Raw genomic sequence first — 13,091 nt, 5'->3', positions numbered from 1 at the left:
CTGCTAGGGAAAACAAAACCTTGGTTACTATTAAAAGTTTTTAATCTCTTTTTTTCTGAATTGAGTGTAAGGTTTGCCATGGTCTTTTGTTTTTGTAAATAGTCTGTACATCCTTCTAATATGTGCAACACAGAAGAAGCAAATCTGGTGTAAGGTTAGTGATTGTGTATCCTTCGAGAAATGTCCTGTCTTGACAAAATGTTGCTTTCTTGAGGTCAGCGTGTATAACTCTTGTGTGTGTGGCTGTGCTGGGTTTCTGAGGGGTGTTGTGCAGATACTCCAGATAACAGATTTCTAAATTTATTTGAACTGCTTTGCTCACTGACACAGTTTAGATAGGTTGCAAAATTCCACAGAGTGTTTTTGGAAATGATATACAGAGGTGGTAATTCCTGCACTTTATCCTGAGTGCAAGACACTGGCTTACTGTAAACTTCTGGGCATTGTTTTCAGTTTTCATGAGGAGCACCACAAATGTACACAAAATGTAGTGCTTAACAGTTGCATCTTAAGCTGATTTCTCCAATGAAGATTAAAGGGAAGAGCCAGATTCCTTCTTTGCGCTCATGTTAACTGTCTCAAGCTCTCCAATCTTTTGTTGAAAGAATGTAGGGGGGGGAAATCAGCACTGTGTCTGTGGCCCAGAAAGCAGTTGGACTGTTCCTTCTACTGTACTGAATGTGTGCCAGTGGGAAAGCATGCACCATCTCGGTCTTAAAGGCACTTTACATACTTGGGTTGAATGTAGGGCTGTGTTTGACCTGCAGGTTGTTCTCAGGCTGCTGAGGAAAACCAGTCAGGAACCATTCCTGGCTCTGGATTTCTTGTTCCTTGCAGAGGATAATGCATTTTTGCCCTTATCCGTTGATAACCAGATTAGGGTGGTGCGGAAGCTGCTAACAGGACTGCAGAGCAACACATCACGTTGTTCTCTTCAGGGCTTGTAGTTCAGTGGCTCCCATCAGTGCTTTCTCACCTTGTTGTCAGCCTGTGCTGGACTGTTTTGCTATTTCAGAAGGAAGGGGCTGTCTTGCTCCCAGTTGAATGTGCTAATAACGAGAGAATTACCTGCTAAAAACTCTTGAGATGCCATGAAGGGAAGGTCAGACACAGGTTTTCATGAGGTGTGCTAAACATATTGCAGTAGTAGACATGAGGTATTTGAGGACTATCTAAAAGCATATAATCAGCTTTGTAAGTGGACATATGTGGTGCATGCATTTGTTGCAGTAGTATATACTAAGTATGCTATTTTGAAGCATGTAATGAATTAGAGAAACCTTTTTATTAGTGGGTTTTTATTTAAATGACATACAATGTGACTGGTTTATGAATAAGAATTACCCTTATATTTTTCTACATATGCATATCAAATGAGGGGTTTTGCCTTCATTCAAAATACTGCATTAATGTATGGATGGTCCTAGAGCATGAGCACAATTCCCCTTCATTCCCTGATGTTCTTCTGAGGGAAGGCTGTCTTCCTAAGTCTTTAATCTCATTAGTAGTGTCTGTAAAATGCAGGTGCTGTACAGCTTTCATGTTTTACTTCTGACCGCAGAAACGATTGAGCACGCTAAAGGCATAGAGGCTATAGTGATGTTTGAGACATCAGCTTGATTTTAAATGCATTATGTATATATAATTGTGGTGCATATGCATTTCTGTTGCATATTCCTGATTTTCCTTTCCACTGTTGGAAGGGAAGAGGCTTTTTAAACCAACAGAATCCTGCAAATTATGGTAGTAAAGCAATCACTACATCAGTCTAGGAATTGGGCAGGGTGCTAACTGTGGTGCTTTGCACCAATCAGAGCCATTTCCTAGAAAGAAAAGAACAATAGAATTCCAGATAGCAGCAGGAGTTTGGGTTGGTTTTTTTTTTTGGTCTAGGGAATCAAAATGCATTGCTTGTTCCCTTTTCTGTTTTCCTCTTGGGCCTGTTTTCTCTTAACATGCCGACTGCGCCTGCCCTGGCTCCTTTCCCTGTAGTTGCTCTGCACTCCTGCTCTTCCCTTGTTAGCAGTTGGTGGGCACGTTGGTTTGGGAGCTGGCTTTACTGACTGTGCCTGCGAGAGGAAGGACAGATGCTGTGAGCTGGAATTCGATTGCTGTTCTGAACCAAGCCAGAGCAGAGCTGCTTTTCGCAGTAAGGTCATATGCTACTCCCAGTGGTTAACGTAGATCCTGAGTGGTGTTTTGTCCAGGAAGTACATGTACCGTTGCTAATATCAGTGAAAGAACAGTGGGACAGTGAAACGAGCAAGTGGGAGAGGCAGGCAACGTGTAAACAAGCCAAGGCCAATATGAAGAGACAGTTTCTACCCAGAGAGTGGATGAGTACAGCAGGTTAAATGCTGGTGTGACTGGACAAAAATCAAATTCAAGGAGCATTTGGGGAGCATTTCTTAGTTAAGAAAGCTGCAAACATATGGCAGAGAGAATTACTTTCTCAAAGGCACCACAGATCACAGAATGATAACACTGCTTGATTTTTCATTTTTTAAAATGTTTTAAAATAATGACTACAAGTCTGTCTTGCCTTCCTGTTTCAAAATGATGTTTTTTAAAGTGTCAAGCATTTTGAGTGTTCAGTTCTGGGAAGGTGGTGTGGTTTCTAATGGAATGTGAAACACCAGTCCAATGAAGAGATTTCTGGATGCCAGATTAGACATATCTGGAAGAGTTGGTTGCTTTTGGAGTCTATTTCCATTTGTTCTTAAGAACAAGCTACCTAAGGAAGAATAACATCCTTTCATGTTTCATGGACATCCTTATTTGTTTTGAAACACCCTGGATTGTTCAGGCTGTGGCTAATAGTATGTTTTGGTTTATTTTTAAAATAGTTTCTTGTGTGGGTTTTTGTTTGGTGGGCTTGGGGTTTTTTCATTGCTTTTTGGCTGGTTTTCTCTTTGTTTTGTTTGTTCAGGTTTTTTTTATAAAAAGGTGTCTTCTGAAATAAGAATTGGAATTGCCAACAGCTCAAGGAGAAATTCAGTCTAGTAAGGATTTTCTTTGACAGATACGGCAAGACTCTTTCACATGACTTAACTGCGTATTTGTCTTGCAGCATTAATTTTCATCTTCATTATCTATCAAATATGAGGAGGTTTTCTTTACTGTTATGTTACTTTTAATAAAGTCTTATAGTAGTGAATCCTGATGAGCCAAGTAAGGTATGGTTGAATCATTTCAGGTGTCTGAAATGCCTTCAGGGGTGACGATTCTGCTGTAGTGTTCACCTGAATCAGAAATGTCACTCTGTGTTGTATGCATAAAAGCACCTTAGTTTTAAATATTTTTTGGTGGGGTTTTCTTTGCCCAATTCATTCATCAAAATGCACTTCTGTAGGGACAGCAGGAAAGAGCAGTGCTTAAGTGGAGCAAGCCTTTTGAAAAACAGCTGTGCCCATAGGTTCTTACAACAGGTAACTGCAGTTTAGAACTCCACTCAGATGAGTTTCACAGCCATATGGAGGGTAGGCAGCAGATTTTCATGGCTACTAGCTTAAAGTTTTTCAGGTACAGCTGTCCATGTATTTAATTGATGGGAAAATTCTTCCTTTAACTAAGAAACACTTCAAAGCCTGCAAAATTCTGGATAGTTGGAGCCTGATGAGAGGTGAGGAGAAAAACGAGAGGGTGTAGAACAGAGCTTTTAACAGTCTGCAGAAGAAACATGCTTTCTTCAGAGTGGCTATTTTTCGCCTTCATCAAATGTCCAAGCTCCATGAGATTCCATGGTCACTTAAACTATGATCAGGAGGTGCCTTTTTGAGAAAACAGCCTTTTATCATTATGGATTGTTTGAGTGTTGACCTCCTTTGGTCAACAAGTTTACATAGTATGAGATTCGCCGTTGTACTTAAAGGCATTTCTGTGTAGATTTCTTTGGGCTATGGGGTTGATTTTCTGCAGACTGTTTAGCAATACCAAGAGAGGCAGCCAGCATGCATTTTTCTGGGCTTGGATGATGTTCTCACAAAAGGAGAAATGGCTGCCTAGCTCTCTAACCAGACATTTCAGATTTTTCAGATCTGATGAGAGTTTTGTAGTTTCTTATCTGAAGCCCAATGTGAGGGGAGTCTTAAAACTGCATGTTTTGTCATCCACAGTGAAGTTGCAGCATTGAGAGTAAATGGCCATAATTTCTTAATCTCCATTCCTGAATGTCAGTGAGCTCAAAGACCATTAACAGCCTCATTTATTCTGTGCCACTGCATGCTCGTTTGTGTGTTCAGAGGTGAATATTACTTCTGAATTCCTAGACTACAGGGATTTGAGGTAAATTCAGAAAGATGTGTGCTTTATGTTCATATTCACTTTCTTCTTGTAAGACCTACGTTGTATTTGTGAACCTGCCTTGCAATTTTACACTTCAACACACAAATCAGGTTAAATGCACAGAAATTTGCTGCACCAAAAGGCAGTACAGGTGTTGCTGCTAACATGGTGTCTTTGATGATAAATTTGTCATGTCAGCCTCTAAGAGTAAATCACAATTCCAGCTCAGTTTGTAAACCTCCTTACTGATAGTACATGATACTTGTGGCATGGTCCTCTGCTGTTGCCTACATTTAGCCTGTATCTAGGGCTAAACTGATGGCCCCTTCCCAGCTGAGAAGAGGAATTGAGCTAAGACAACTCATGGCTTGAAATGAAAATGGATTTAAGGAAACGGTTTAACTCTGATGCTAATGCCAACATAAGGTATAAGAAGTTATACTCAACCCAGTGAAGGTGTGGCAGTCACAGTAAATGGGAAAGCAGTCCTGAGGAGCAGGAGGCTTCCCTCTTCTCAGCAAACTTCCCCATTTATGCTGAGTGTTATGTTTATGGTCAGGGATACATCTGAGAGCCAACCCAGGTCAGTTGCCCTGGCTGACTCAAAACTCCTCAATGGGTATCCATTGTTGTATTGATTTATCTACAGATACTCAAATGCTGATCCTTTTTGCTTGCTTCCTGAACTTAAATACCTCCATAATGCTATCCATATTACTGTAATTTATGAATAGTGGATTCTAAATACAATGTTTTCGTTGATTTAAAAATAAGTCCACTGAAGAAAATACTGGTGCTCCTGAGAGCAGATACTTCCCTGGTGTACCAGCCAAGGAAATCTATGAAGAAGGCGAGTGACTTCGGGAGCCTAGGTAATGAGGACAGTTAGTAATGAAACCAGGCCTACCTAGCAAAGACTAGCTGTTGAGTTACAAAATGCTTTCAAGGTGAGTAGAGGGGTTTGTACTTCAAGGAAATATTTCAATTGGTAGCTTTTTTTAGAGGACAAGGCAGACAACAGAGTGAGGTGTTGGGTCAGAAACAAGGCGTGAATTTGGACAGGCTGAAAGAGTTAAATAAACAGACAGTAACTTCTAATAGGAATGATGGGTCTCTTTGTGGCTCTCAGATTTACCAAGCATCAAGTGAAAATTCTCTCCCAAGTCTTTTTAAATTATTCTAAGTGAACTACTTAATTTAATTTTAATCAGTGTCTGGCTGAGGAGACTCTATAGGAGTCCTCATTCATTTATCAGAGGGCTTGAAGTCTGCTTCAAAAGTTACTGCCCTTCTCAGCTTTACTCCCAACATTTCATAGGGGAGCAAAACGCTTGCTGAGGTAGGCATTTTACTTTGTGCTAAAATAGAGGAGTATTCCCATCAGTTTTTTGAACCAACTCGTGTTACTTAGCAACTTTTGTCATAGGTTTTTTGTTGTTGTTGTTGTTGTTTTCTCTTTTTTTGGTCATCACCCCAAGGTTACAGCAGAAGAAGGAGATTTGTATTTGCAGGAGTTTGCGATTTCACTGATGATGAATGTGTTGTACAGAACATGAGAACTCTTTGCTATCATCGAATTGTAGATACAGGTGCCTCCTTCAGGAATATAAAGAGAAACAGAGGAGGAGGTACCATGAAGTTAAGTCAAATCTATCAGTAAATGACTTCATGTTACATCTGTCACTACACTCTGTTGTCTTGTGAAGAGCAAACTCCCTCATTGTGGGAGGCAAAATGGTTTTTGGTTTTGATTTGATTATTTGTGTTGTAATGATTCAAGGTCTGTCTGCCTGCTGTGTGAAAGGGAGATTGCCTAGAATTATGCCTTTACAATACATCTAAAAGATGTGAGGTGCCTTGCAGTATCCATGCTAGCCATACACAAACCTGACCAAAGACCTGTAAGAATGAGATCTGTTCCCTTCTGCAGTGTTGACTAGGGGCCAGATGGGATACCCAGGACTGTCTAAACTGGTTTTGGATGACTTGGCTTAGGCAAATGAATTCTCTCCTTTGTGTCAGGACAAGCAGATCAGGGTTGTATGGAATGCGTGATATGTAAGGGAGGGAGTGCTCATGAAGTGATGTGGGGCATTGGCTTGACGTATGGATTAGAAGGATCAACTAACCTTGGTGCATCTGTAGTGCTTGCAGATGCATTTTCATGCTTGAGAGAAATTGTTGTAGGCTGCACCAGTTCATCTGGAATTGAGCTAATGAGCCAGTCCCAGATGTTCCCAGTAACTGATGCAGCCTGTATTTGTAAATGACTAAAGAGACACTGGCAGTTGGTGTCTAGGTAGGTGCAGGATATGGGAGTGACTTGGGATATGCAAGGAGTTTGTCTGCCTGTTGCTGTTTCGCTTGGGCACAATTCAGCAGTCATGTTGCTATAAGTGATTTATGGTATGGAAGAGGAGGTGTTAGCAGTGGTTCCAAACAGCTGGTATCTGTTACCAATAGTTAAAGAAGGATAGCGAAAGTGCATTTTTAAAAAACAAAAGTCAAAGCTTAAAAGCAGTGTCATTGAAGTGACTGTGTTCCTAGGTTTGACTATTACCAGCCTGCTGTGAAATACTGCAAGGTGGTACTTAGGACCGTAGTACTGTTAGATGTGAATGTCAGCTGATACGGTGTTGAGATTTGCCAGTTTTACTTAGGTGTCACTGCAGGGAATCCAGGGTTTTTCCCCCCAGTGGTGTTACTTGGGGACCTGCTTTAAGATCAGTTAACTTGGTTGGCTGCTTCTGAGTAGCATAAGTAGAATACAGATCTTCAGTTTCTACAGATGATGCTCTATGATGCTCTGTTTCTTTCTTCCGTTATTGACTATGACTTACAAAATGTTAGATATTAAATGCCACATTAATTCTATGAATCTTAAGATCAGCTAAGGTAAAGGCTTGAATTAGAGTAATTGTAACTATATTTTAATTTCATTTTCTTGAGACATGAAACATTTTTCTCTTTGTAGATGCGAAAAATGTTTCAGAGACTCTTGTGCCTGGATCCGCATGTTATTAGCCTCACTGCTCTATAGCCCAATCCCAGTAAACAGGTTGGTTGGTAGTTTGTAGTATTGGCAGTGATGGAAAGTTTTGAGTATCAAATCTGATACATTCACATTTCTCTTAGGAAACTTCTAATGCTTGGAAGCTGAGTATTGTGTTTCTAGATGTCTGACTGTAAGGAGAACCTTTTCTTGAATTTGCTTTTCCCCCCCCTGCTTCAAAGTAATTTATCAGGAAGAGAACTTGTTCCGGAGAGAGAGTATTTGCTGCTTGTTGGTTTTCTTCAGGAGCTTTTGGCAGTACTAGATGCCAAACTTCTCTCTGAGCTGTGCTTACCTCAAACTCTTCTTGCCCATTGTGATTTAAAATTAAGATAATAAATGTTCTTTAATGGTGTTTTTTCACTTAAGATGTTCTGTACACTTTAGCAATTCATACAGGTTTCTGTAACTGCTTTTTGTAGTTTAGAACTCTGTTGGAAAATGTTTGGATAGTGCTTTCTGAGCTGTCAGCTGTACTTGTGCATGTAAAACCGAAAACGCTGAAAGTATTTGGCCTTCAGTATTAACTAGAATGAAGACTGTCTAGCCACCATAGAATGAAAAAATGTGTGCATTCTTTAGATAGATTTGTTTTGAAATATCAATTATATGTTGGCTTTTATGACCCCTGCTGTAGAACTTTAGTAGCGTTGGCAGACTGCATGAAAGTAATGTTACATTAGCTGTTGGATACTGCCATCGCACTGCACACTGGCAGTCAGGAGCTCCAACCCTGATCCAATGGCTGGAGGAAGGCATGGCTAAACAAGTTTGACTCAACTGGATTGAGCAGAACGGCACCTTGATTATACCCTGTGAACTAGCAGTTGCACCTTGAGTTGGGATTCTGTCTGCTGAAATACACGGACAAACTTTCAGAATAACTAGAAATGGATGTATGGTTGTGCATTAGGGAAAGCACATCCTGCTGGAACCTGATACAATGCTTTTGTTTCATTAACTGCCATAAATACAGACCTGGGGGCCAGATCTTCTCAAATAATCTTAAGTACCGTCCTGAAAAAGGAGTGTCCCCAAAGATCAGTGGGGGTTATGTTGTTAATAGAGCTTAGGGAATGAAAAGTGTGAAGGCCCAGAAGGGTGGAGCAAACTCCCAGATTCTGTAAAACATGCTACAAAACGTTTCTGCTTATCTTTATTTAAAAGCAACCAACCAACCCCACAACAAAAAAGCCTGAGAGACATTATTGCTCTGGATTTAAAGGAATTAGGAAAGATCCATTTCACCTGTTAATCCTACATATTTATGGTACAGTGTCACAGTTTTCGAATACTTTTCATGCCTGTACTTAAGTTTTTAACTTACTGTAACATAAATCATTAAGAGTCCCCAAGTATTAATGGCTAAGATCAGTTCTGTGTTTCTCAAACATACTTAAAACAGTTAGCAGGTGTTTGTGTTTTTGTTAATGGTTATGTGGGCTAAGAAGCAGTATAAACCTACTGCTCAGTATAGTGGGTTTAGTCCAACATTTTAAATGTATGAAGAAAATGCTCTTTAACTAGGCTAAGTAATTTGACTATGTTACCAAGATCATTGTTTAACACAGTGTTCTGTAATTCACACATGTCAGTAGCTGGGAACATTTGGCTTTGCTTTTTCCTGAATTTCTATTTCTTCAATTTGGGCCTGAGCAGTGACTTCCATAGTGCTCCATCTTCAGTACTCCATATAATGAATAGCAGGGGAAGAAAAAAAATTAATTTATCTGAGCCACTGGTTCACAAAGGCTACTACTGGTTCCTGATGTTCAGGTTTTTCTTGATCGGGAGGTTTTGCATAAATGAGCAGAATAATCACTGTTTTTAAAATAGTACTGCAAGTAACTTTTTGTTCACTGAGGCTTCCTGTGCAGTATTTGTGTATCAGCACTGCATTGTAGTGCTGTTAGATAGTGACAGGGAAGTCTAGCCTGGTTCATGCTCAACCACCCCCAGAAAATGCAGCAACAAAACCATTTTTATTTGAAAACGGCGATTTCACTTTGAGTTCTCATGCTAACCTACTTGTGTGTCAGTGGTGATCTCTCTGCATCTTCAGCATGGGCAAGGGATTTCTTAATGCGACTTTACAATTACCTGTGAAGCTGCAGGGAGATACTTACATTTGTTACAGTTTATGTGTTAATTGTAGTGTTTATTTCATTTGCCTTCCTCTGGCATTTGGGTTAGTGGTTTTCCCTGATCAAAGATCTTGATGTCTGGTTCTGTTGAAGACACTAAAAGGAGCTGGAATCAAAATGTATTCTGCCTCCACCCGGATGCTAAGCGGGAGTGCTGTTTCCATGGCAACACAGAGGATAGTGGGGGGGGAGGCTGGTTTCTTTTCCCTGTTTGGAGAGTTTGCACATCCGAACAATTATTCTTAGCAAGATTCTCTTAAAAATCAGTGTTTGTAGGAGAGAAGGAAATGGCATTAGTGAAAATTGTCAATATGCATCCAGATGTTTGTTGTGGTGGTTTTGTCTTGAATCATAATGATTTCTTAGTGCAACACAGAGCTTTTGGCCAATGCTAGAAAATAAGTACTAATTATAGCAGCAGTGATCTTGGACATGTTAAATACGGGGTATCCTAATGTTTGGTGCTGCAAACACAGTTGGACAAAATCTTGCTTTACCCTTCTAATGTAAGCTGCCTTCCTTTGGGAGGCTGCATTATTCCGTGCAGTTGACATTTCACTGGGAGCAAGCTCTGCATAAGCAAAGGGTAAATAGTCACCATTTCAGGGATAGCAAAGCTTTGCAGTTAATTCAGGTTTTTTAGGTAATGACAGATTTTAGAGCAGGTAGCATGTTAAATTGGTCTTCCATTACTGTAGTGCAGCTGTGTCTCAGCCTCGCCCATTTTGTTTACTGTAGGAACCGTAGGCTGGTATGTTCTCTGTGCTCCTGCTTAGAGATAAATCCTTCTTCCTCGAGGGGACTAAAACTATTGCATTCTCCTGTTGGAGGAAGCTGAGGGTTGGTTTGGAGCTTTTTTGAAGGTTGAATATTTTATTCTTGGACTAGAAATTAATTTAGTTGTTGATTAAAATGTTGCAAACCTGAAATTACAGGAAAGAGGAGTTCAGACCTCAGAGTATTGTCTGCCTTAAATTTCTATTTTAATGCAGGGTTGGAATAGCGGCAAATGCTGTGTGTGGGAATGAATCTATTTGCATGGAGGATTTTCACCTTTTCCTCTGGTGGTGGCTCCCAGAAGATGATGTCACCTTGCAGCTCATTGGTTGTGCGGCACCTAGTGCAGGGAAGGGAGAGAAAGATGCCGGCACAAATCTCAGTGGTGGATCTAGGGTGTTTGCGAGCAGTTTTGGATAGAATCTTTGATTAGTACTGCCAATTTACTGCGTGTGGCCATGTGAGGTGCTGGGTCTGTCCTAGGGTGAGGGGATTTGAAGAGCTATCAGAGGAATGAGGCGACTGATCTGCAAGAGGATCTGTGATTGTAAGTTGAAAAATCTGGGTGGAAGGAAAGAGACAGGGAGCGCTGCTGGTTAGACACATTGTGGGAGGATGTGTAGCAGAAAATGCATGCATGAGTAAAGGAAGAGAAGGGAGAAACGTTGGCCTTTGGGAGACTGGAATGATAAAAATGATATTAAGGGCTGTCTTTGGGGGAGAATATTCAGAAATGAGCAAAAAATATTCTGTCTCTGCAAGGGTATTTTCCCTTTGTGAGAATCAATTGTAGGATTTATTTTCATGTTCAGTTTTATGCTGGCTTATTATGAAGGTAAAATCTGATTTTCTAAGAACGTGTAGAAAATGCTGTTTATCTCTCATTGTCATTTTCTTCCTAGGTCAGAGAGAGAGGACAAAGTGATAAATACTTGTTTTTATTTATGTTTTGTGAATTGCTATGAAATGTGAAATAAATATACATCCATTCTAATAGCTGTATTTTTATTTAATGTATCCTTTCCTAGACAAAAGCTTTGATGATGAAGAGTCAGTGGATGGAAATAGGCCATCATCAGCTGCTTCAGCCTTCAAGGTTCCGGCACCTAAAAAGCCAGGAAATCCTCCCAACAGTACAAGAAAGCCAGGATCGGCTGGTGGGCCTAAGGTTGGAGGTAATGTAAAGCTATTCACATTCTAATCGGGGCTCCCATAAACCTTGCCAGGGCAGGCACAAACTAGAGAACTTTGGAAGGTGATGTTTAATTCATGACTGCAGTATTTTTTTGCAGAGCTGAAAACAGTAAGGGGCTCTGGTTTATGTAGTTATTCCTATGTAGAGGTGTTTGCATGCCTGCCTGGTTTTGTGAATGCACATCAGCTTGCAGAGGCCTCTCACGTTATAAATTAACATCTGGAGATAGCAGTTGTGCTGATGAAACATGTCTGGTTGTCTCTGATAGAATCCACGTCTTACTGTGTATAGAAATACACTGAAATTCTGTAGCAGATCTGTGTAGATGACATTTTCACTGGAGGTCTGCACTGTTTCACATGGCTAAAAGGGAGCAGCCATCAACCACATAGCTCACCAGAGGTGTCTTAGACCTGCATGACTTTTATTGTTGTTCTTTAAACTGTCAGAGGATTATGAAATTGATTGTGAAAGATAAAAACAGAGGGCCGGTACCCCTGCCAGGGTTTTTTTGCATGGTAGACTTGGAGGCAGTGTAGTGATGATGCTTACTAATTATAATCTTTGAGTAGGGAAATCTGCATTTTTTTTTTTAGGGCGGAGGTGATCTAACAAAAGGAACTGTTTGCTGTTAAGGAAGTAAGGGCTTTTTTGATGGTTCAATTGGGTGGAAATAAATCATGCTTCGGGTATGGCTTTTTATGAATAAGTGATTCTTTCAATAAGGGATTTTTGTGAGAGTCAGTGGTTTTTTCCCTTGTTCCTGTAACATTCTCTTATGTGTACTGCAAGGCAAAGATAAAATTTGAAAGAAAATGAATGTGCCTAACAAGCTGCCTTGAGAATTTTCATGTGAATAAGATACAGCTAATGTTTTGATAATTCATTGGTTTTGTAATGTCATCTTCAGAATTCCTGATGCATTGAAAAGATTCCTCTAGGGCCAGATCCACACTGCCACAGTATAAATGAAAATTGATAGTATGTATATTGATAGTGGGAATCCAAAAGGAAGTTAGCTGTTGAAATTGTCTCTTAATAGCTATTATTATTATTACACAAATAAGTAACAATAATGATAAATTTAACCTGAAGCATGGTGGCTTTTGCATGCAAGACTCACATGCATAGTACCACAACTCAAGATTCCTGTTCCTTTCAGTACATACCATGTACTCTTTTAACAGTATTTAATAAAATACAGATATGCTTAAATGTAAAATTGTTTTTGCATGCAGATTTTCATTGTATGTGCTCTGCAGCAAAAACATGGAGGCAGGAAAGCAGGGAAAGGGAAATTAGAATAACCATTTGACTAATCTTTCCAATTTAGCTAAAAATTCAGCAGTAAAGGAGGTTAGAAAGCCAAACATTATATTATTTTCCCTCCTTTTCCTATATTGCCCAACTTCAAAACAATAAAATGAAGTAGTACATGGAATGGTACAGAGTTTAAGCAGGCCAGAAATAGAGCACTTTGGTCATTCCTTGCTTTTTACCATCTTCTTTCAACTCTGGAAAACACAGAGGAGTGTTCACAGATGCATCTGTTGCCCCTCTTTTTACTCTGTCAGTGTGTCTGTAGTCCCAACATTGAAATTTCTGGATTAAATGTTGTACTGTCATTTATTATGTTGAC

The 13,091-nt window shown here is 39.9% G+C and overlaps 1 protein-coding gene across 40 annotated transcripts in view; it reads left to right on the top strand.

Moving 5' to 3' along the window:
- The window catches only part of CLASP2 (cytoplasmic linker associated protein 2), a 152,324-nt gene that overhangs the window by 51,666 nt on the left and 87,567 nt on the right, over positions 1-13,091 (top strand). For 33 of the 40 annotated variants that reach the window (XM_068152665.1, XM_068152649.1, XM_068152646.1 and 30 more), the window contains one exon: positions 11,286-11,432. In XM_068152665.1, the coding sequence (XP_068008766.1) occupies positions 11,286-11,432 (147 nt within the window). Of the gene's footprint in view, positions 1-10,417; positions 10,805-11,285; positions 11,433-13,091 lie in introns of those variants that run through there. The other 7 variants (XM_068152670.1, XM_068152669.1, XM_068152673.1 and 4 more) reach the window with 6 other exon arrangements.

This window comes from Melanerpes formicivorus, unplaced genomic scaffold, assembly GCF_026170545.1.
Source record: "Melanerpes formicivorus ecotype bairdi unplaced genomic scaffold, bMelFor1.0.p_v2 SCAF_24, whole genome shotgun sequence".
NCBI lineage: Eukaryota > Metazoa > Chordata > Aves > Piciformes > Picidae > Melanerpes > Melanerpes formicivorus.
The sequence above is the reverse complement of the archived record's forward strand: the minus strand, read 5'-3'. Positions and strand labels throughout refer to the sequence as shown.